The 22,343-nt window shown below is 56.4% G+C and overlaps 7 protein-coding genes across 7 annotated transcripts in view; 3 read left to right on the top strand and 4 right to left on the bottom strand.

Annotated features, from left to right (window-relative positions):
• The window catches only part of P884DRAFT_191215 (laccase with copper binding domain), a gene marked incomplete at both ends in the record, with an annotated part of 2,268 nt that extends 1,778 nt beyond the window's left edge, over positions 1-490 (top strand). Inside the window, 2 exons of the mRNA XM_069437577.1 lie at positions 32-189; positions 309-490. Of these exons, the coding sequence (XP_069301298.1) occupies positions 32-189; positions 309-490 (340 nt within the window). The remainder of the gene's footprint in view (positions 1-31; positions 190-308) is intronic.
• A 264-nt stretch (positions 491-754) lies between these two features.
• On the bottom strand, positions 755-2,382 carry P884DRAFT_255089 (tetrapyrrole methylase). Its single transcript, XM_069440955.1, has one exon. It carries the CDS (start codon positions 2,363-2,365, stop codon positions 971-973), a length of 1,395 nt encoding a protein of 464 aa, XP_069301297.1. The 5' UTR covers positions 2,366-2,382; the 3' UTR covers positions 755-970.
• Positions 2,383-4,656: 2,274 nt separating this feature from the next.
• On the bottom strand, positions 4,657-5,578 carry P884DRAFT_274936 (small GTPase superfamily; the record flags this gene model as incomplete). Its single annotated transcript, XM_069442790.1, has 5 exons — positions 4,657-5,030; positions 5,089-5,178; positions 5,269-5,318; positions 5,382-5,432; positions 5,526-5,578. The coding sequence occupies 5 exons, from the start codon at positions 5,576-5,578 to the stop codon at positions 4,657-4,659; spliced, it is 618 nt and encodes a 205-aa protein (XP_069301296.1).
• Positions 5,579-6,660: 1,082 nt separating this feature from the next.
• P884DRAFT_255084 (Pre-mRNA splicing factor-domain-containing protein) lies at positions 6,661-8,462 on the bottom strand. The gene has a single exon (XM_069440954.1). The coding sequence runs from the start codon at positions 8,289-8,291 to the stop codon at positions 6,954-6,956; it is 1,338 nt and encodes a 445-aa protein (XP_069301295.1). The 5' UTR covers positions 8,292-8,462; the 3' UTR covers positions 6,661-6,953.
• A 297-nt stretch (positions 8,463-8,759) lies between these two features.
• On the top strand, positions 8,760-10,311 carry P884DRAFT_266921 (PCI domain-containing protein; the record flags this gene model as incomplete). The annotated part of the gene is made up of 2 exons (XM_069442064.1): positions 8,760-9,017; positions 9,067-10,311. 2 exons carry the CDS (start codon positions 8,760-8,762, stop codon positions 10,309-10,311), a joined length of 1,503 nt encoding a protein of 500 aa, XP_069301294.1.
• Positions 10,312-17,754: 7,443 nt separating this feature from the next.
• On the top strand, positions 17,755-19,675 carry P884DRAFT_191812 (peptidase C65 Otubain-domain-containing protein; the record flags this gene model as incomplete). Its single annotated transcript, XM_069437619.1, has 4 exons — positions 17,755-18,165; positions 18,259-18,345; positions 18,422-18,485; positions 18,555-19,675. The coding sequence occupies 4 exons, from the start codon at positions 17,755-17,757 to the stop codon at positions 19,673-19,675; spliced, it is 1,683 nt and encodes a 560-aa protein (XP_069301293.1).
• Positions 19,676-21,800: 2,125 nt separating this feature from the next.
• P884DRAFT_191775 (uncharacterized protein) overlaps positions 21,801-22,343 on the bottom strand; it is a gene marked incomplete at both ends in the record, with an annotated part of 1,380 nt that continues 837 nt past the window's right edge. The window contains one exon of the mRNA XM_069437615.1: positions 21,801-22,244. Coding sequence (XP_069301292.1) covers positions 21,801-22,244 — 444 coding nt within the window. The remainder of the gene's footprint in view (positions 22,245-22,343) is intronic.

Here is a 22,343-nt window from a genome sequence, read left to right as displayed (position 1 = left end):
CCTTTTCTCAACTTCTCGCTGCTATCAAAAGTCACCCGATGCATCTCCACGGTCACAATTTCTACGTTCTCCACGAAGGCCCGGGAGAATGGGACGGCACCATCGTCCGTCCGTCGAACCCCCGCAGGAGAGACGTGCACTTGGTACGAAGCAAGGGTCACTTGGTGATTCAGTTTGACGGCGCGCCCGGTAAGCTGACCCATCCATTTCTTCCCATGCGGAGTGCCCCTTCCCGCTCCTACGTGCTCTCACCGTTGTAACAGAACGGGAGGTTCTAACCCAACAAAAAAAAAATAAAAACACAACAGGCGTCTGGCCCTTCCACTGCCACATCGCTTGGCACGCATCCGGCGGCTTCATGGCGACGCTGATCGTCAAGCCCGACGAGGTGGAGCGCATGGAGATCCCCCGCGACGTGGAGAAGAACTGCCGGGCGTGGGCGATGTGGTCCAAGTATAACGTCGTGGACCAGATCGATAGCGGGACATGAAAGCAACACGAGGGGAGGGGATCTTTGCAACGACTGCGCTCGGAGGAATTAATACTGGTCTTGGCAGGGCGATGGAGAGCAAGAACCAGGACGGTAAATGTTTGTTGAAACCATTCATGCCATGTCAAACATTCTTTTATAATCCCATTCTTTTATAATCCCTTTTTGCTTTTACTTCGGTTTTTATTTTATTTTTTTGTCCAAATTGGGGAGGGCCTTATCTGGGTGTTAAAGAGGAGCGCTGTATACTTCGTAGACAGGAAAGCATTGCTCAAAACAGATAGATCCCTGTGCTGATTGCGTTCACACCAAGCGAACTCCTGCCTTCCCGGGCACAACTGGACAAGCATGCTTGTAAGTCGGTACCAGGAACTTTATAGGCTGGTTTTTATCAACGTGATATATACTACCGTTTTACTCGTGCGTACTGTATATGTACAGACAGACAGACAGACGGGACAGACGGACGGACTAGCAGGCCTAAGCCATGCCAGCAACACCCAACCCGCCGGCGGTGAAAGAGCCGCCCGCGACGGAGTCCAGGTCTACCCCCCGGAAGCCGTCCTCGACCACCCAGGAGCGGCCCCTCTCGGGCGCGTACAGCGCCTCGCACGCCCTGCCGACCACGAGCAGCCCCGGCGGCCGGCTGCCCTCCTGCTCGATCGCCTCGGCCACGAACCGCAGCGTCGTCCGGATGACCCGCTGGTCGGGGCAGCTCGCCCGCTCGATGACGGCGCACGGCGTGTCGAGCGGCCAGAGCGCCCGCCGTTGCCGCGCTTGCCTTGCGTCTCCTTGTTGTCCTTGTCTTTGTCCTTCTCCCTCTCCGTCCTGTTCGCTACCGGGAGACACGGGTTGCTGTTGTTCCTGCTCCTGCTCCTGCTCCTCCTCCTCCTCCTCCTCCTCCTGCCCCGTGTACTTGGTGAGCTCCGCGACGAGGCCCTCGATGCGGTGCAGGGCCATGAGGAAGACGACCGTCCTGCTCTCGACGAACTCGGGCGGCCGGGGCGCCTTGCCCTTCTTGCCCGTGCCCGTGCAGACGAGGACCTGGTCGGCGACGTCCCGCTGGGTGGGCGGGATGGCGGCGAACAGGGGCGCGCTGAGGCTGCTGGTGATGCCGGGGAGGACGACGACGCGGTCGCCGAGGCCGTGGCGGCGGAAGAAGGCGACCTCCTCGCCGCCGCGGCCGTAGATGAAGGGGTCGCCCTGCTTCAGCCGGAGGACGGTCTTGCCGGCGCGCACGCCCTCGAGGGCCTGCTCGAGGAGCTCCTCCTGGGCGCGGTCGGCGTTCCCGGGGAACTTGCGCGCGATCGAGACGGGCGTCCGCCGCGGGATCAGGTCCAGCACGCCCGCGGGCACCAGCTTGTCCGCCAGGACCACGTCGGCCGCCTGGATCGCCTTGTACGTCGCGCGGGTCAGCAGGTCCGGATGGCCCGGCCCGCTGCCGGCCAGGATCACCCGCCCGGTCCTCGTGGGAGGCCGGAGCCCGCGGCCGAGGCGCTCCGCACGGCCGTCCTCGTTGGGCCCGGACCCGGACCCGGACCCGGACCCGGACCCGGAACCGGGGTACGCCTTCAGAACCGCCTCGACGTCCTCGTCGCTGACCTCGGCGAGCCTCCTCAGCGGCCAGTACTCGCACACCTGCGCCAGCCACCGCATCCGCCTCGTCTTGGCCGCCTCCGCGTCCCCTTCTAGGACCAGCCTGTTCAGTCCGGCCGGCTGATCCACCGAGTCGTCTTCGATCCCTTCCTCCCCGCTCCCGCTCCCGCCGATAACGGTGGCGGCGGCGGTGGCCGTCGTCATCGCCCCGCCATCTCCTCCACCATCAGCCTTCTGCTGCTCCTGCTCCTGGTGCTCCTGGTGCTCCTGCTGCTGCATCAGCAGGAGCCGCCTCCTCAGGCCGCCGAGCCGCTCGACGGCGGCGCCCAGGCCCGGCGGCAGCGAGGCGGCGATCTCGCGGCGGATGCGCCCGGCCAGCTTGCAGCCGCGCCCGTTGGTGGTGACGCCGACCTGCAGCGGGCCGTCGGCGTGGACGCTGAGCAGGCTGAAGGAGCACAGCTCGGGCGCGTCCACCACGTTGACGGGGATGCGGTGCCGCTTGCAGAGCGCGGCCACGGCGGCGGCGTCGAGCGGCGCTTCCGTTTCGGCCTCCGCGCGAGATGGCGGGGAGGGCAGCGGCGAGGTGATGAAGACGGCATCGACGACGCCGTCGACGTCTTCGCGGCCGAGGGTGAAGAGGTCGGCCTTGGTAAAGGCCCGGCAAATGTGGGTTAGAGAACCAGCGGCGATGAGGGCCGTCAAGCTGTAGTGGAGCTGAGGTTGCGGTTCGTATTGCTGTTGTTGTGGCGGTTGATGATGATGATGATGTTGTTGTTCTGGGGATGCAGAAGCTGGAACAGGAGATGGTGATGATAGTGATGATGATGACGACGACGATGATGATGATGATGGTGATGGTGATGATGGTGGAAAGGGCGAGATGAGGATAGGTTTTGCGCCAGCGGCGAGGGAGGAAGAGGCGCGTGCTGCTGCAAGGGGGTTTGCGCCGAGAATGAGGTGGACGTGCCCTGTACAATGCTGGGCAGTGAGGAGGGATGTTTGGTATTGTCTAGTCGCCATTTGCTGCGGATATGTTGGTGAGGACGCCATCTCGTCCTCTGTGCTTGCGTGAGGCCGAAACTGGGCTTGTTTCCTGGGAGGAAATGAATGACCGGGCTTGTCGATGATTGCTAGTCACCTCATGCCAGATGGAGTTGAAGAAGGTATGATCCCGGAATGAATGACTCGAGAGCAAAATCAGAAAACTAGAGCCCTCGAGGCGAGTGTGCCTTGAGCGAAATATTTCATTTTGCCAACGTAATTAGAAGTCTATATACTCTCCCTTCAGGATATTTTTATTCAAAAAAAAAGCCACTCTAGACCACGATATCCACATCTCCGCTGGCGTTCTACTCGTACACTACCCGCGTGGCACGTTCAACCTTGAGTCTTTATCAGCGCAAGGAGCTTCCAAACGTTGAATCGGGCAATTGGACCAACCAGAGGCGGCAATTCTCGACTTACACCAAATTCTTTTCGAGTTTAGCGCCCGCTGACGCCATTTCACGGGGTCAGAATCTCCTTATCACCTTATCTCCACCCCACTTTTCCGGCAACAAGTAGGCCCAGAGTCGAGATTCCGCGGGGATGTGTCGCCGGTCCGGAGATCCTCAAGCCAGTGCCTTTTTCTACCCCCTTCACCATCCTCGTGACAAATGATGAGCCATGGACTTATCCATAAAGTACACTTCCCAAGATTTGGTGACAGTCGAGGCGGTGGTGTGTCCGAGATCCGTGTATTCCGTATATCGGCGTCCTTTGTATGCGACTTCAATGGTCCAGAACCAGTGGACTAAGTTGTAGTCAAACATCGGCTGCTCGAGGGTTGCAATCAGCGATCTTCGAGGTTTAATACCTCGCTCGTCATGCTTCTTTCCCGTTGTGTTCTATTTCTTGTGTAGAGGACGGTAGAACAAAGATAACATGACGCCGCCGCGACTAAGAAGCCGCCCAAATTAAACAGCTCTAACGCAAAAAAGAACAAAATGGAAAACTCAAGACAAAAGCCGCCGATGCACCCTCCCTATTGCAGTCCGCTTTTGCCCCGTAAACCAGGACCCAGCCGAAGTTCGCTGCCATATCTGCCGGTGCGTCCGAGCCATCCTGAACCATCTCGAACCGAAAGAGCCGTTGTCGGCACAACCATAAACTTCGAGGCCCGGTAAATGTTTGTGCACCGGCGGACTGTATCAGCGTTCGACCGGATCTTGTGTCGAATCGAAATCGAGGCTCGAGATCATCTCGGCCGAAAAAAAAAGAAAAGAAAAAAATGTCGGTCAAAAAAAAAAAGTATGTACACGCCGAAAGCGCCCAACAATAGCCCAAGCTGTCCCCTAAAGGGTCCCCGGTGGGGAACGGAAAAAGAAGAACGAATAAAGCATGATAACAGAGGTAGGATCTTGCCAATGTTGCGGAATGCCCAAGCTTAGAGCGAGTCCGACAATTGAACCCCCATCGGTGTCCGACTCCCGAATGAGGGCATCATCCATGGGCAGGTTCGCATGCGTCATGAGGTCTGAGGCGCTTCGGACTGGGTATCGAGAGTCGTCAAAAACAAACTTCTGTCCCACTCACATGACAGTACACTTGGATTCGTCGCTTTCCTTCTTCACCGAAAGCGCGACACGGGCGGCTTCTGTGAAGGCCTCGTTGACTCCCCGATTTCGCATGGCGGAGCACTCGAGATACCGGAGAGCGTGGATGCGGCGAGCGACCTCAAGCCCTTGGTCGTAGTTGATCATCGGCTTCTTCTCCCGCGGGTTTCCGTCCTCGTCCGGCCCGTCGTCTTCCTCGGCCGCTTCCCGCAGGTCGCACTTCAGCGCCACCAGAACAAGCTTAACTCCCGGGCAGTTGTCGGCAATCTCGCCCACCCACTTGCTCTCGACGTTTTCGAGCGAGTCTTTGCTATCCACCGAGTAGCAGAGCATGATCAGGTCGGTGTCGTCTGTAACCCGTCAGCGGATTGCCAGGGGTGCAGCCAAAGAAAGAATGTGCCGTCTCACCATATGACAGACTCCGTAACCTGTCGAACTCTTCCTGCCCTGCTGTATCCCATAGTGACAGCTCGATATGGACGTTGTCAACAAAGATATCTGAAAACAGTATACGTGTCAGCGTTTCCGTTCATACACACAACGCACACACAATCCGAAATTATGTTTCCCCCACAAGGCTGAACGCACCGTGGACGTAGTTTTCGAAGACTGTCGGTTCGTAAACGGTGGGGAAATAGCTACGGCATGTTGAGCAACGAGTCTTCAGATCGGCCGCGCGGCATTGCGTCGCTCGCACTCACCCTCGAGTGAAGACGTTGAGCAACGAGGTCTTTCCGCACGCACCGTCCCCTCTATAACAACACGTCACATTAGTTTCTCGTCTTTCGCTGCCAAGGATCCCCTCCCTTTCAAACCAGCGCAACCGGCTGATAAGGACGACTCACAGCAGAACAAGCTTGCGCTGGACTGTCTTGGAACCCCCGATTCCACAAGGCATTGTCGCGAGTCGTCGGTGCGAAAGCCAAAGAATCACAACGTCGTACAGTGGTCGCCGGTTAACAAAGCGATGGCAAGTGACGCCCGAAGTATCGGTTCGTTCTATTCGTCTAGGGCTTAGAACTGGATGCAAAGGAGATGCTTGCAGCGCAGGTTGTGGTCGGCACCAGATCGGGTAGGATAGGCGAGGGATATAGCGGGTTGAAAAGATAGGGCGAAATGCCGTCAAGAGAAGGTGCGAACGTGATGGAAGATCACTTCTTGCAGGTAGGTAGTGGAATCAAGAGTCGGAGGCTTGACGTACTTGTTCAGCACAGCACAGCCCGGCCGGGGCGCCCGGGTGGGATCTTGATCCGAAAGGTGCAAGCGCCGAGTAGAGGTGTGGCGAATTGAAAGCGGCCACCAGAAGTGCAACGTGTTGCGACACGAGGCTGCGCGACCTCCACGGCAAACGGCCAAGTCAAACGAGCGAGCGAGCGAGCGGAAAAGGACGAAGGGAGGAAGGGGAGAAAAAGACCAATTCTGGCGAGAAATTGAGGCCGGAGATGAAGTCAGCAAGGTTCTGGAGCGCGCCAGTGACACTGGTCTGTCATCGACCGGGGTGCCACAGGCTGGAGAGGGAAGTGGCCAGGCTTCAACCTGCAAGGATCACGGGCTTGGGGCGGTGTCTGTGGGGCGTCCCTCGCAAATGAGGGAGGGAAAGGGTCCATTTGCTGGCCCGTGTGGTAACGGCAGCGGTAACTTACATAGTACAGTACAGGCTGTGCGGTGATGCAACATGTCGCACGTCCCATGTCGCACGTCCCCCTTTTTGCCTGTGTCGTGCACACATCTTGGAAGGAGGTTTAGTTGTAGAGGAGGATATTCTTGCCTTGGCAACGGGTTCCCATCTAACTAGCTGAATTACGAAGAGAGATTCTCAAAACGTCTCGCTATGTTTGACCAAGAAAGCCTACCATCTTGAATAAGTTCGGTGGATGTTCATCTTGAACAAAGCGTAATGCGCAATGCGAAATGCGCCACCGTTAATACTGGTCCACCTTCGGTTCATCATCGATGTGGGTTGCCCAGCAAGGACACCTACTTACTTGTAAGTACTGTGTTAAGGAAGCTCCACCAAGTTGGCCCCTTTTCGGCATGGTGGATTCTGGCCAGCACGGTCGTATCTGCGTACACTACTTCCTTCTCTGAGGGCCTTTCAGCAAGCAAAAGGCGAGTATTGGTGGTGCGCATGAGGCAAGCGTTTTGGTTCAAAATACACAAAAGCCACCAAGAGTTGCGGGGTATCACAGTTCGTATTAACTCGTATTCCCCCATCTGAGTGACGGCTAGCGTATTATCCGGCCTACCCGGGCCAGCTTCAAGTCTCCCAAGCCCTACCGCCTCCCCACGCGGTCTGCGACCTTGAGCTCGGCCGCCCGGCTATGAAGCTGGTTCATAAACCCAGCGTCGCCACCGTACCGCTTGTTACGCTGCCGCGCCTTTTCTTCCGCCTCTTCTGCCGCCCGCTCCTGCTCCGCTATAAGGGCTAGCCGGCGCTCACGGTCCTTGTCAAGGTGTGTCGCGGCCTCTTGCATCGCCGCCAGCTTGCGCGCGCGTTCCTCTTCTTTGGCCTTTTCTCTATCTGTGTCGGCGTCTTCACGAGAATCTCTGTCTTGTCTTAGATCGCGACGGTCGTCATGTCGTCTGCGCGAAGTGTAAGCGCCGCCATCGCGATAGCTGGCGACGTCCTCTTCATGTCTTCGAGACGACCCGTAGCGCTCCACCGACCGATCTCTCCGTCTCCGCTCGTCGCGATCTGGAGAGTATTCCCTCCTCCGCGGTGGTGGGGAAGCTGACCGAGAGTCGCTCCTATACCGATCTCGGCCGTCCTCCCTTCTGTTCCCCCCGTCCCGTCTCTCCCGACTGCTTCTTCGGCCCCGATCTTCTCGCCTATCTCGCCGATCTCTTCTGTCCCGAGAATCCACAGACGCCGACCTATCTCGCCTCCGCTCGCGGGAATCCCTCCGTCTCCTCCTATCTTCCTCCTCTGAATCGTACCTCCTGGGACTCCTCGATCTATCCCTCGAATCGGACCTGCGCCGACGAGAATGTCTCTCGTCGTCTCGGTCATCGTGATGGCGGTGTGATCGGTGGGAATGGCGGTGTTTGTGTCGTCTCTCCTTCTCTTCCCTGCGCTTCGCTTTATCCTGCGAGTCGTCAATGCCCATGGATGCCAACAGCTGCCGCCTCTTGATCGGATCGTTCATCATCGCCTCGTATGCTTGCTGTTCCTGACGCTTGATCGCGAGTAATGGATCTTCTCTAATCTTCGCCGCTATATCCCGGGGATTGGTGACGGCGGCGACAGGCGCCCCCTGGAATGCGTCCTGGCTTGGCTGTTTTTGCAGCTTCTTGATGTCGTTGTCCTGCAAGAGCTTGTCGATTCGCCGTTTTCCGAGCAGGTATGCTTCATTTTCCGCTGCATCGCCGGCTTGGCCATCTGTTGGCCCGGCATACATCCATTCCACTCTTTGAAGCCTTGGCTTTCCGCCGGCGGCTTCGAGCGCCTTCTGAATCTCCTCCTTCTTCCGTTCCTCCTCGATCTCCTGGAGACGCTGTTGTAGTTTCTTGCGCTCCGCTAGCGCTTCCTGTTCAGCCTTTTGTGTTGCGGCGATGTTTCCCGATCGCTGGGGATGCCAGCTCTTTTTCATGTTCAGGTCTCCGGACCCCATGTTAGCGGTGTTGGTGCTGCCGGCGCAGCGCGAGTTTCAAATTGACGAATTGATGATCTAAGCGGCAGACACCTTTTCGCGTCTGTTCCTTAGCAGAAAAAAATTCGGCGGGCGTGTCTGCTGTTGTGCGGTTGATGAAATTTATTTGCCCAAAGCGTGGCGACTCGGCGAATGTCGATTACCAAAATTAGGTGGCTCAGTTTGCAAGGGATGATGTTACTGCGCTTATGATTAACTACACAGTAACTACTGCGGCTCTCCGAGTGACTTGCACTCTGCAGCCAATCGATAATCAGCTACCCCACACCAGCTCATCGCGCTCAGCCTTACCCGACACTGACTGCCTGCCTGGCTTCCCCCAAATTCACGGCTCGAAGAACCAGACAGCAACCAGCACCCGACATTACTGACCGATTCTGTCCACATTTACTGCTCTGGGAACAAAAATAAATCTCGAGTTCAGTCATCATGTCAGACGACGATTTTATGCAGGCCTCCGACGAGGAGTACGATTTCGAATACGAAGATGAAGAGGAAGAGGACAACGGCGACGTCGACATCGAGAACAAGTACTACAATGCGAAGCAGACCAAGACATCCGACCCAGAGGAGGCGTTAGAAGAGTTTCTTGGCATACCGGCATTAGAATCAGAGAAGGGGGAATGGGGTTTCAAGGCGCTCAAGCAGGCCATCAAATTGGAGTTCAAGCTCCAGCGTTATGAAAAGGTTGGTCCCGGGAAGCCGATATCTGGCCAGAATCTCTGACATTGGATAGGCCACAGAGCATTACAGGGAGCTATTGACATATGTGAAATCGGCAGTGACGAGGAACTACTCAGAGAAGTCGATCGACAACATGCTCAACTTCATTGAAAAGGGCGCGGACAACCCCGAGGCGGTCCAGTGTATTGAGCAGTTCTACTCGCTCACCCTCCAATGCTTCCAGAGTACCAACAATGAGCGGCTGTGGCTCAAGACGAACATCAAGCTAGCCAAGCTGCTCCTCGACCGCAAGGACTACCACGCCGTTGGGCGGAAGCTTAGGGAGCTCCACAAGGTGTGCCAAAAGGAGGACGGTACCGACGACCCGAGCAAGGGCACGTATTCGCTCGAGATCTACGCCCTCGAGATTCAGATGTACTCCGAGACACGCAACAACAACCAGCTCAAGGCGCTCTACCAGAAAGCACTCAGGGTCCGCTCGGCGGTGCCCCACCCCAAGATTCAGGGCGTGATACGCGAGTGCGGCGGCAAGATGCACATGAGCGAGGAGAATTGGAACTCGGCGCAGATCGACTTCTTTGAGGCATTTCGCAACTACGACGAAGCCGGCGATCTGCGCCGGATACAGGTCCTCAAATACCTGCTCCTCGTCACCATGCTCATGAAGTCGGACATCAACCCCTTCGACAGCCAGGAGACCAAGCCGTACAAGAACGATCCGCGCATCGCTGCCATGACGGAACTCGTCGACGCCTACCAGCGCGATGACATCTTCAAGTACGAGGAGGTTCTGCAGAAGAATACAGACTTGCTCGCCGACCCCTTCATCGCCGAGAACATCGACGAGGTGACGCGTAACATGCGCACCAAGGGTGTCCTCAAGCTGATCGCGCCGTACACGCGCATGCGTCTCTCCTGGATTGCCCAGCGCCTGCGCATCAGCGAGCCCGAGGCCCAGGACATCGTCAGCTACCTGATCGTCGACGGCCGCGTCCGGGGCCGCATCGACGAGCACAACGGCACCGTCGAGATCGAGTCGGAGGGAGATGCCGAGCGCGCCAAGGCCATCGAGGCCATGGCGTTGGCCGTAAAGGACCTGTACACCGCGGTGTTCAAGGACGCCGACGGCTTCCGCTTGGTCGGCGAGATGGCCGGCGCCGCCGGTTTCGGCGACTCGATGGGCGATTTCGGCGGTGCGTTCGGGCATCCCGATCGGGACAGAGCTCGCGGGGGAAGAGGAGGGCGGGCCCAGCGCCGGGGAGGCATGAAGAGTGTTCTGGCTATGGGGGTGCATTAGGGACCGACGTGAGGGCCCGCCAGCGGTGCCCAGCTTCGGCAGGGAAGTAACGGGTTTCATGAGCAGCATCACTACATGGCCAAGGGATCGGATGGATTGAACGAAGAGCATAGGGTTATGATAATCAATGAATTATGGAACTTGGCGCAAGACAGTTATTTGTGGGAGCGCTGTGTCAGAAGTTGACCACCTCGCCTGGAGCCCAAGAGGTTGTTGGGAGACGGCCAGAGTAGAGGGGCAGCACCCAATCCATGTCGGAGAGTTTGCCCCTTCCGGGTGTCCCGCAAAGGCGTTGGCCTCCGAGTGGCCCGGCATGGCTTTGGATATGGCGGTTATCTGCAACGGCTTTCGCCTAGGGCCCGTTTGAATCCCTCGGTTTCTACCGATGTGTTCAATACGTTGCAAAGCGCCCTTCAACGTTCGGCCCTGCATCGCAAGGGATAGCGGCCGTTTCCCCACCTGAACTGCGTCCGGAGGCAGCTTGGTTTTGGCCACTTAAGCCACTTGTCGTACACGTAGCCTTTTCTTTTTTTCCCCAACCACTGCAGTGGGGAAGAGGAGTGTGTTGTTTTCTGGAGTTGAGGTTGTGCCAATTGGACCCGGACCCTGCCCACATCTGCACGTACTCACTAGTAGCCTTGCTCCACTTAAACTGGGGACGGGCGCGGGACAAAGGGAAGACGGGCTGGATTCTCCCAACGAATTGTAGCTCGACGGAAATCCCGCGCCGTGCCGCCGTCGTAACTGGAAGAGCCCGCGGTCCCCGTCGTGACACCCGCCTTGTCATCGAGTGATCGATCGACGCTCCGACCAGCATCGAGCGTCGGGCTTTACTTGGAAAAAGTAGGTGCGCCATCGTTCAATGCATCTGCGGTCATCTCCCGGGCTCGGGTGTATAGCAACCCCGGCGTGTCCAAATGGAAGAGACCCGATGGCGGTGAGCTTGATCTCGATTGTGATCTGGATTCGCGGCATACATAATGAGCAGGCTGATTACGCACATTCCGCCTGAGGTAACACGGCAGATACGATTCTGCCCTGTGAATTTGTACTTCGGTCAGCCACAACATGACCCCAGCGCCCATACCGACCGGGAGCGATTGCAGAGGACAGGGCAGGGGGATATCATGAGACCACGAGTGCCATTGCGGTCATTTTGAACGTGGAATAAGGACAAGCTACACCGCTGTGGCCAGCCGGAACCATGGGGTTGCCGTTTCGACACGGGTCGTTTGGATTCGGAAGCCCATCCGGCAGCTCACATGGCTGCTGGAAAACACGGGCTCTCCCTACCCGGCATGCGAAGGACAACTCTGGAGCTCGGCAGAGGCGGCAACGTGCAGATCTCGGATTCCTCGGAGCTGTTGATCGGAGACCTGCGGTAACTATCGCCGAGAGCGCTTGGGCGTCGGATTCGAACTCGGCTCATGACTCATGGGGTTCAGCCTGCTTCTAGTGGTGGGTGTCTTTTGTTTCCTTTTATCGTTACGCAGAGCAGCAGAAGGATGCCCGGCTCAGCGTCCCTGCTGGCGACTGCACCCTCAGATTCACCAGTCGGAACTCACTATGCCAGCTTGCAAGAACAAGATGAGACAGCACCAAGGATGGCATAGTTGTTGAGTTGCCAGTATGGCTAGGGCGTGCCGATGTTGCCATTATAATCAGGTGCTTCAATCCGAGTCAATCCGAGCATGCTGCTTGGATGAAAAAAATGTCGAGGCAGTGATCAAGCTGTCCAGCGACAGGACATGTCTTCTAACGCTTGTTGTTCTAGCGGTAACGAACGTGTATATTCACGAATGTGACCCACAATACGTCCTGAAATGCTAGATTCTTCCTGGAATTTGAAGGTCCATCCGGCAGGAAGGGCCATCAATGCCGGTCCCTCCGTCCGCCGTCACAGGCACCAAGCCGGGAACTGGGAGTGCTTGACCAAGTGTTAATATGTCAGAGAATTGCATTCCAGTCACTGTACAACTATTAGCTCGGTACTCCTAGTCGAGCTGCGCACAAAGAAACAGAAACAGAGGAAAAGGCAAGAAGGGAAGAGAAAGGCGGGCAATGGAGAGTAAAAGGTACTCACAAGTAGGTAATTCTACCTGTCTCCGAGATGAGAACCGTCTTCTGGGCACAGCGGTGACCGGAAAGGCTCTGGTGAAGAGGGAAGGGCTGGACGGGGGATCCAGTTTACCCCAGTAATGGTGTATCCACTCAGAGATGCATAGGAGCTTGCATTCTGCGATAAAGGTGTTCCGTAGGATAATAAGGGGTGCAGGACGATGCAGGGAGCTATTGCACTGGAAGTAGAAGTCCGGCATCGAGCAGATCGATGGCCAGCTGGAGTGCGGGGAACGGGCGCAGCTTAAACGGGAGCATAAGGTTTTGATTGATGGTGTTTCCTCAAGAGGTCCTGAAGAGTGGGAGGGTAGGGATGGGTGACCGAGCTGCCTAGTGGCTTTGGAGGCTGCTGTGTGAGTGTAACAGCGGCAGCATTTCTCTGACGGCACCTATCAGCATAGCGGTTCCATCGCGGTTCCGCTGCGTTATGCAGCTTGGATGCATGGATGGGAACAGACTCAGTCTCGACTATGTACGGAGCCGCGTGGAGAGAAACCAACTGTGAGAGGGTAGGGCAGAATGGAACGAATTTGATTGGTAGAGGTCGGCAGTTGACAACCCTCCATTTCGGAGCTTCAGCAGCTCGGAATGGGAGCTTTAGTTAACAAGAGCTGACGTTCTGCCAGGGGGTAGGTGGTGGATCTAGGGTGCACCTTCCCGGTCCGGTCCTGGGATAGTACCTACCTTACCCAGCACAAGGGAAGAAACACTCCGCATCGAACAACCTGAGCTTTTGGTACTTTACCGCAGTACTCCGTACAAACACAGTAATCCGTACATACAATAACTACCAACATTCCAAGGTTGCAGCCACTCAAGCCCCGCAGGGTTCCGGGGCATCCCTTGGCATGTCGGCTTACACTACCCCAGAAACTGCCTGTACTGAATCTCTTGAGGGGCCAGTTTCAACCTGGCGACCTTGCAGCGGAAATTTCCGTCGCCAGGATTTCCCGAGAACTCGACTATTTAGGTACCTAAGGTACCTTATGTATGTACCTTACGTATACTACGCACCAAGCAAGCTAATGAGGGTAATACTAGTAGCGAAACTCCTCTTGCTGACACATTCCGCCGTGCAGGCACGCAAACTATCCTACTATGGTAGTGTGCTGTACCTGTGTAGTGTAATCCGTACATAAGGTACATACAAGCTCGCTCCGTCGATCCTACTCCGGCCAGGCATTACCCAACGGACGATTCGCTCGTCGAACACCCCTGGTGTTGCATCAGGGCAGGCTCAGGATGGCGTTCCTACACTGACTGCAGACTACACCACACCCGCTTCTACTCCGTACCCCAGAGGTCTGCCATGCCAAGTCGCATTGGCCCGCACAGGACGTCCCATTCCTGGGTCCTGTTTAGTGGGCACTAGCGTGCTCGGGGTGGTTGTTAGTGGTAGTTGGCCCTTCCTACGCACCACTTCCCACGGCACGCCAATCAATGCTCGAACTCAAGCGACTTTCTTACACTGGCACTGCAAACTATGCCCAGCGCCGAGCACCACCTCCTTGGTGAACACGAATCGGATGGAACGACCGACCAAACTTGGGCTCCGTTGCATTGCCAAAATAACCACATGATGCCAAGCAGTGTCCGTTCCCACTCCACGCGCACGCTGATATAACTTACTGTACTGGTATACTGGCAGTGAAGAGCACAATGGTTGTTATCAGATGCTTCCGTGTCGCATCTCTCGACTATCTCAGAACAGGCCTTGAGCAACGTTAGTTGAAACAAGTTTCCCAATATTGCGGTGTCCTTTGTCCTTGATAAGAACGTCCTCGAGACGAGAAGTGGAGAAGCGGCACTTACCCTTCCCACTAGAAACCACGGTACCGGTATCGATTCTGAGACAGTCAATCACACGCCTCCAGATATTGTTTGGCAGCTGCGGTCGTGCTCTGTGCTTACAGGTATGTATGTACATGCACTCTGCGCCCCGGATGAACATGGGGCCAGGTACAGGAGATGTGCATGGACAACGTCCGTCTACTGTGCCACACTCTACTAGTCTATACAGTACCGTGGTATGTACGGTACACTCCACACAGGGAAGGTGAGCGATGGTTGTTGAATTTTATGTGTGTGTATTTTTAGCAAGGCTGACGCTGACGTAGTATGGTATTAATGTGTATCACGTCACCGCGTGGACATACACGCACACAGTTCTGTCTTCGAGGAGGCCCCTCAGGGCACGTTTCTCCCTGATGAGCTAACACAGATCTCGTTAGCGGGGGCGTATCCACTTCCAGCACTCCATGCCATGCGCGTCAGAATTCCGCCTTGGCATTGTGACGATTGTCGTGCCACGGACAGCCTTCCAGCCCGCGCGTGCCCGCCTCTCCGGCTCGGGGCGCCATGCGCTCGCAAGTCTAACTACACCTGTAGAGGTGTATCGCGGGCGGAAGAGATCTACAATGCGCAGGAGAGCGTGCCTCGCATGATCCATGTACGCTCATAGTTTGATCATGGGAGAAGACCGAGCAGCCATTGCCCACGGCACCTCGAAGAGCATGATGCTTCTTGAGAAATCAAATGTGGCACAGCAACCCCTGAAGAAATACTATGACGTAGAAAGGCGGCGGGCAATACTCAGCCTGAAATAAGCCAAAAGAACTCACATAAGACGGACGTAGGGGCTCATAAACGACCACCGGGCGCGCCTGTGGGAAGCAAGGTTCGGAACCGAAAGCAAGACACCTTGCCGCCAAGTCGCTTCCAGGAACGTTCTCTCGGCACCCGTTGGTTCACGCATAGGGGAAAGGGGTGTTCGGGAAAGGAACATGTTTGAAGGGGGGGACACTCACGGTACCCAATGTACCGAGTGGGTGTAATGTACGGATAGCACCAAGATAGTTGACCCCGCCAAAGCAGCCTCGACGTCGCCATGACCCCGGCGGCCCTCGAGCAGGAAGACCAGGCGGTGGTATGTTAGCGACTATTCTCTCTGTAAAGCCCCAAATTGCATCTTCCCTCGGGGGTTGGTGTGTGTACTGTACTGCAACTATCCGAACTGCTCTCCTGACCGCATTAGACACCAGGGAGCTGTCTCGCTCGGCAGCTTCATCTCAGGGCGCCAGGCGGGGGAATCTTTTGGAACTGCAGCTTCGGACCAACAGCAGCGGAGTGGCGCCCTGTCTTCCAGGCTGCTGAGCTCACACCCCCGTTCCAGGACCCCTCCCCCCCCCCTCCCCCAAAAAACCCCTGCAGCTCCCCAGAAAATGGAGACCTTGCTGTGGGACCCGGCAGGCGACGCCAATCACCAGATAGTGTAATGTAATCCGTACAACTACACAGTACTTCTACACTAGTGTACGGAGTACGAAAACATGCGCAGGGCACCCAAAAATCGCGAGCTGGTGTTGGCCCAACACCAGCTGGGCCAAAATTTCGAATCCGGTGGAGAGTATCCGTAATTAGTTCCTCCATAGCGCACACTTGCACATAGGGAGGTTCAGTGCTTCATGGACCCCTCAAGCTAGCCACTTGACACAGCAGACAGTAGGTAACTTGGTCACTAAGGGAGGTTACTGAAGCACTATTGCGGAGGTGCTGAAAGCGGAGTGTTCGGTTGCATCTTCGTAGCAACGCAAGAGGTTCGAAGGACGGAGTGCGGATTACTCTCCACGCAAGGAAGAAGACATTGGCAGACGGGCTCGTTTGGAAAGCGAGCAGGGGTTTGGCCCGCGACGGCAGGGCTGTGGAGCTGCCAACGGAGAGAACAGCTCACGGGAAAACGGCAGTGGGTCGGCGGAGCCTGCCGCACACTACACTAGCAGACCAGGGCCCTGACCCCACCGGGGACGGGAGTCGCGTCGGGGGAAGCTTGGTCCCGCCAGCGATCAGTTCGGGGTGCACACCCACGTCCAGCCAGGATCAAGGCGCGATCGGAGCCGAGCATGACAGGACTGCATCACAAAGCCACGACAGGATGCGCATTAATGTGCATACAGGACGCGGTCTACACTACATTGTCCCATGCGTATGCACTCGTTTTGAATAACCTAACGTTCGACGGGGGGGGGGGGAGGGGAGAGGGGCCAGACCGCCAATCCTTGTCTCACAGCGAGCCGGCGTCGTCAACGGCAGGGTTAAATGTTGCTCATTGGGCGCAGGTCGGCAACCTGGACGTTACTGCGTCGTAGCGTTGTAGCGTGGTAGGACGGACCAGTGCGTCTACCAAGTAAGGTAGTAGTGGACTTGTAGTAAGGCCGGCTGGACAGTGAGCCGGTCTGTATGTATGCATTGTATGTAGTCCGTACAGTACGGTACTTCGTTGAGTAGGCACCAAAGTATGGAAGTCAATGCCAGGGATCTGATCGATTACCCGTTTTTGTTTGATGTTGTTTTATTTTGTTTTTTTTTTAGTTTATTTCCCGCAGAGGAGACGGGACTGGGCAGGCATTGTTGTGGACTTTGAATGCCCAAGTGCCGCAGACGACCATCGCGGGCCCGCAAGTCATGGAACAGCAGCCACCACAATGGAGGGCGGTTGCCAGGCTCCAGCAAGAACCCGAAGCGGCAACAGCAATGCATCCCGGCTCGCATCAATTCATGAAGTGTCCCCACCTCAACAGGTTGGAGTCTTGGGTCGAGCCTTCTCTGCCTCACACTACCCGTCGCTCGCACAAGCGTACTAGTACATAATAATTGTTCCTGCCGGCCCTCGCTGATTTCTCGTTCTTCATCATCGCCGCCCTGCCCGGCTCCTCGTCGCTCATCCTTTCCCGTCTTTCCTTCCATTCTTCTTCTGCATTTCAAGTTCATTTTGCGGCACACACTGCCTGACCGGAGGAAGTTGGGATTTCGACACCCCAGTGCGTTCCCTCGTCGTGGTCCCGTTTGCATCTGTTTTCTCAAGTCGGCCCGTTGTCCCCGTGGCTCGCCCGTTTGCGCCCATATCCCTATAACTCGTTTGTCTGTCGGTGGGCGGCTGTTGCTGCCGGCGGGTTACTTGTGATTCACTGGTCGGTTAGGAACCTACAGGATCTGGGACAGTACATACAGCCGACGCGGCTGGCGTTACCACATCTCCATATCTCCACTCCGACTCCCCGCAGTGGGCAGATAAAAAACAGACATCACTCCTGCCGCCTGCAGGTGTGTCCAGAGTTGTCGGTTGCCGGTGCTCCTCGTGTGGTACTGCCACTGGGTGTTCGATGCTGAGGCATCCGGACAAGGCAACTGCGAGTCTTGCTCTTCCGGTGTGCACACATGCTCCAAGCAAGACTCCACACGTTGAATTTCGGCACGATTTCCGGCTCCGTTCTGACACGCTAAAAAGACCACCACCCACTGGCACGGCTCCGCATCACTCTCCCCGGCATGTACCAGCCTGAACCAACGTCATTTCTCCAGTTGTCGACCGGCTTTGCGATCCCGCAGAGCTTTCCTGACTACGCCTTCGACGAGATTCAGTTACGCTTGAGTGACGGGCGAGGCGCCACCGCGGCAGGTGCTGGCGGCAACACGGCGAGTGCACTGCTCTACGAGACGCATCTGTTCAACGCCGCCAATAGCGCCGTTGTCGGCCCCGCACCCTCGGCCTCGGGCTCCTTCGACTTCCACCTCAACCCGCCGTCATCGACAACCATCACCACCGCCGCCGCCACTGCGACCGTCGCCGCGCCGCCTCACCCCCAATCTTCGATACCAATCTCGCTTAAGATGGAAACGCACCCCGACGACCTTGCTGTCCAGGAGGCCGCCGCTCGGGAATACCAGCCACAGCTCGTGGTACGTATTATCCTCTGCCCCAATGTTAAGAAGGGGGGGAAAGAAGGGGAGTGAAAGTTCCCCAGCGCTAACAATGCCCTGCGCTGCACTTAGGGACCCCTCGTCGGCGAAAAGACGCCGAGTACGGTGATCATGGAGGAATATGCCAAGGCCGACCCGATATACATACAGAAGACGATGGTGGGAATTCCCATGCACCGTCCCTCATGATTGTTTCAGCTTGTTGACCGCTGACTAACTGACCTCTCCATCTCAGGTGTTGCCTCAAACATACACGCATTACCGGCCCATCCAAGGGGATGGAAACTGCGGCTGGCGGGGTAAGTCAGTCATACATTGCTGTGCGCTGCAGAGGGTGTCCGATTTCCCTCGCTGATTCCGAGAGGCAGCAATCGGCTTCGGCTACTTCGAGACCCTGGTCAAGGTGGGCGACAAGGCCCGCATCGAAGCCGAGAGGCAACGGCTGGAGGGGTTGAACGCCCTCATCGAGAACATCGGCCAGTTTTCGCCCTATGTGTTCCAGGACTTCGTCGAGGAGACCTTGAATCTCCTGCAGAAGATCGCAGGCCTGTCTGGCCACAAGGAGCAGGCAATGACGGCGCTGCAGGAAGCCTTCAACACACCAGAGGTCTCCAACTCGATCATCTATCACTTTAGGATGCTGGCCAGCTCGTACCTCAAGGGCAATCGGGAGGCATACGGCGCCTTCATCACCGGTGACGACGCCGGTGTCGACGGCTATTGCCAAAACGTGCTTGAGCGTCACAATGTCGAGATCGACCACCTAGGACTGGCCCTGCTGGTCAATGTGCTCCTGAAGGACGCTGGATTCGTGCTCGAGGTAGCCTATCTCGACCGGAGCCCCGGGTCCGAGGTTAACACATATCGTTTCCCCGAAGAGGCCAATGGGCGTCTTAGTTCGGAGCTGGGGCCCATCATTCACCTTCTCTACCGCCCAGACCATTACGACATCCTGTACGCTCCCGAACCGGTCAATCTGCAGGTCCACCGCGTGGCCGGCTTCTCGCAGAGCTACCAGATCCAGAGCACGCCCATGGCTATGCAAAACCTTGGTTCGGTCGACATGCAAACGCTATCACTCATCCCTGGGTTCGGTGCTCCCGCGACGGGTCTGGCGCCCATTCTGGACACTACCCCGTCCCCGCTCAGCACATACAGCCCAAGCCCTGTGTCACCATGGCCCTATGTGGACACATTACAGCAAGCAACCCCGGCGCCGTTGCCAGTCCCAGCTCCGGCGCCGGTACCAGCACCGGCCCCGGCGCAGCAGACGCACCCGCTGCGGTTCAGCGAGTACTGCCAGCTTCGCGAGTACGTCGACAACAACACGTGGCGGGAGCCGGCGCTGCAGACCACGACATTCAAAAACAGCCATTTCAACGTGGCGCACTACAACAATCCCAACTTCCAGCCGGAAGAGTACAAGCCAGGAGCCGACGACCACGATACGCCGCCGCGGGTCAGCGGCCGCAAGCGAGGCAGTGTATAAACGGAGCCGCAAGACGGCTGGCTGTGCCAACCAGGATCCACACCATCACCTGCGAAGCCAGAGTCTGGTAACCGTCGGAGGATGTAATACCGGAAACGAACAAGGAGTTGGAAGATGCTCATATAATGAAGATATCACGATTTGTTTTGGGTTCGAGCCCTCGCGCGTCTCTTTATCCCTCTCCGTGGTGCTTTGGTCGGCGGTATCGAAGCGAGAGGCCTCCCCAGACGGGGTCGTGCCCTTCGCAGCCACTCAGACGAGGGTCCAGGAAGCAGGCTGGGCATTCGCCGTGCAGGGCCTTCCTGTCTGCAGCATATCTGGAGCATCGCCGTTTGGCCCGGCAAAATGATGAAACGGCAGGCGATGACGGGTTGGTTTTGCTGACTCTCAGTGATATCTCAACTTTTCCTGCACTAACTGTTACGGTATATGGTGTTCATGGAGAGTCAATGAGCCATTTATTATTATTTTTTTCTCGCTTGTTTCTCCTCTCAATGACTCGCTTTTCGTCTTGAACATTGCATCTGCAAGCGTTGGCGTGACGGGTTCAAAAGGGGTTGAGGGGAAAAGGAACCACGAGAGCCAGGCGGAGATCGGCAGGCCTGCATGGAAAAGCTGTGGAGAGAAGGGATCTCGGAGAACAAACTAATTGCGGCGTGTCAATTCGAATGCGCCGGTAACAGGTATGCTTGATGAAGTGTCAGATATGGCTGGTTTGGTACCGCAGTCTACGGTTGGCCAATTGCGAGTGATCGACCCCGGAGGGTGGCTGTCAATGGCACGGTATGTATTAGCCAAGTAACCACTACTACTGGAATTTGGCTCGGACGAGGCTTTAGCTTGGTTTCATGAGACGAGATATGGATGAATGGAATACCTGACCTTGGCCGTTTGGTGCCACAAACAACCCGGTCTTCATGGTCTAGCCTCTGCAGAATAAGATGAACGGCAGGCGGCGATACATTGACGCATCTCAAACCCGACTCGAGACGCCTGGGATGCCGTACAACTCTTACGTTTCTAAAAGTCGGTTGGAGAATTCGATAGCTTTCGCTGTCGACTGTCTTGCCTCCAAACGAGGAAAGATCGACAGGCCAGAACCTAGTGTAAATGCCCCGTTGTTGAGCAGTTCATGCAGCAGCACAAACCGAGCGTTATTATTGTGTGGCACAGAACTTTTCAAGCAACGCAGTCTTCCAACACATAACGTTAACAATAATGTACGGAGCGGGTATGAGCGTACGGAATTCGCATCTGCCCACTAGGGTAGGGAGCAACTTGTCGATATACATACGTACTCCGTACCGTACATCCCGTATTCTGTTTCATTCATTTGTGATGTATTTACGGATGTGCGAACCTGTTTATGTACGGATGTACTGTACAGTGCATTCCTTAGCGTATGGACCTATAACTGCATAGTTATAACTATGTACAAGTATGCAAGGGGCCATCGGTCTCAGCTCCGAGAGTTGCGTCGCTGAGGTGGAGCGACATCAGGGAATCCCAGCAGAAGACCAGCAGCGACACTGCACGGCAAAGGCGCTAGTAAGTTATCAGCCCGGATGTCGGTGCCGGGGACTGCAAGCCACCGCGCGCTTGTCGTGACCCCAGCGCTTGTGCTGCGCCGCTTTAAGGTGGCCGAGCAAGGGGTGCCGTACCCCTTAGTGTAGTGTACGACGGTACGGATATATACAGTACATACAGTACATACATACAGGTACATACCCCCCTCCCTGAGGTTTGGGGATTGGCCAAGCTTGGAGCACATCTGAAAGCGAAGCGTGAGAGCGGTGAGAAGCCAGATTCTGGACGTTTTGAATTTGGCCCTGAATATCGAATCTACCCCATGTGCCTATGTGTGCGGATTACTTCGTAGTAGCTGTGCAGTTATCGTACTTGTACGGAGTACATACATACACATCTAAGCACCTTACCAATGCAGGTATTCTGAAAGACACTCGATGTACCGTACGCTCTTCCTAGGTTATAATTATATAATAATACACAGATATTACACCAGCGGTTGTTGTCCTTTCACAAAGCGGTCTTCACTTGACGTCGCCGCAGTCCCATCATCCATGGGTGGATGGGTGGCGCTCCATCTGCTAGTGTACGGCGGGTTTCACCTCCCGCCGAGCGCGTGCCTCATCCGCCGGAGATACGCCCTCTCCTCTTCCAATACCTCCTCCTCCTCCTCCCCTTCCTCCGCCGACTCTCCGCCCCGTTCCCCCGACGACGATGACGACGACGACGACGACGACGACACCAGCTCCTCCATCAGCCGCAGCACCTCCTCCTCCCCGACCACCTCCACCAGGCCGCCCTCGTCGCCAGACCCAGACCCAGACTCAAGCCCGAGCCCGAGCCGCTCGGCCAGCTCCTCCGCCCAGGCATCCGCCACCATCCTCTCCGTCCCGCCGCCGCTGCCGCTCGCGGCCGGAGCGACCAACTGTTGTTGTTGTTGTTGTTGCTGCCCCGCGATGGAGGTCACTCCGCGGCCCTCGAGCCCGCAGGCGACGAAGCGCGCCCACGGGTTGGCCGCCTCCTCCTCCTCCTTCTTCTTCGTCTTCTTGTTGTTGTTGTTGTTGTTGTTGTTGTTGTTGTTGTTGTTGTTGTTGTTGTTGTTGTTGTTGTTGTTGTTGTTGTTGTTGTTGTTGTTGTTGTT

This window comes from Thermothelomyces heterothallicus, assembly GCF_042370625.1.
Source record: "Thermothelomyces heterothallicus CBS 202.75 unplaced genomic scaffold P884_scaffold_2, whole genome shotgun sequence".
Taxonomy (NCBI): Eukaryota; Fungi; Ascomycota; class Sordariomycetes; order Sordariales; family Chaetomiaceae; genus Thermothelomyces; species Thermothelomyces heterothallicus.
The sequence above is the reverse complement of the archived record's forward strand: the minus strand, read 5'-3'. Positions and strand labels throughout refer to the sequence as shown.

Bases quoted from the DNA above. Each gene is read 5' to 3' on its own strand.
- P884DRAFT_255089 (XM_069440955.1), bottom strand. From the start codon at position 2,365: ATGCAGCAGCAGGAGCACCAGGAGCACCAGGAGCAGGAGCAGCAGAAG.
- P884DRAFT_255084 (XM_069440954.1), bottom strand. From the start codon at position 8,291: ATGGGGTCCGGAGACCTGAACATGAAAAAGAGCTGGCATCCCCAGCGA.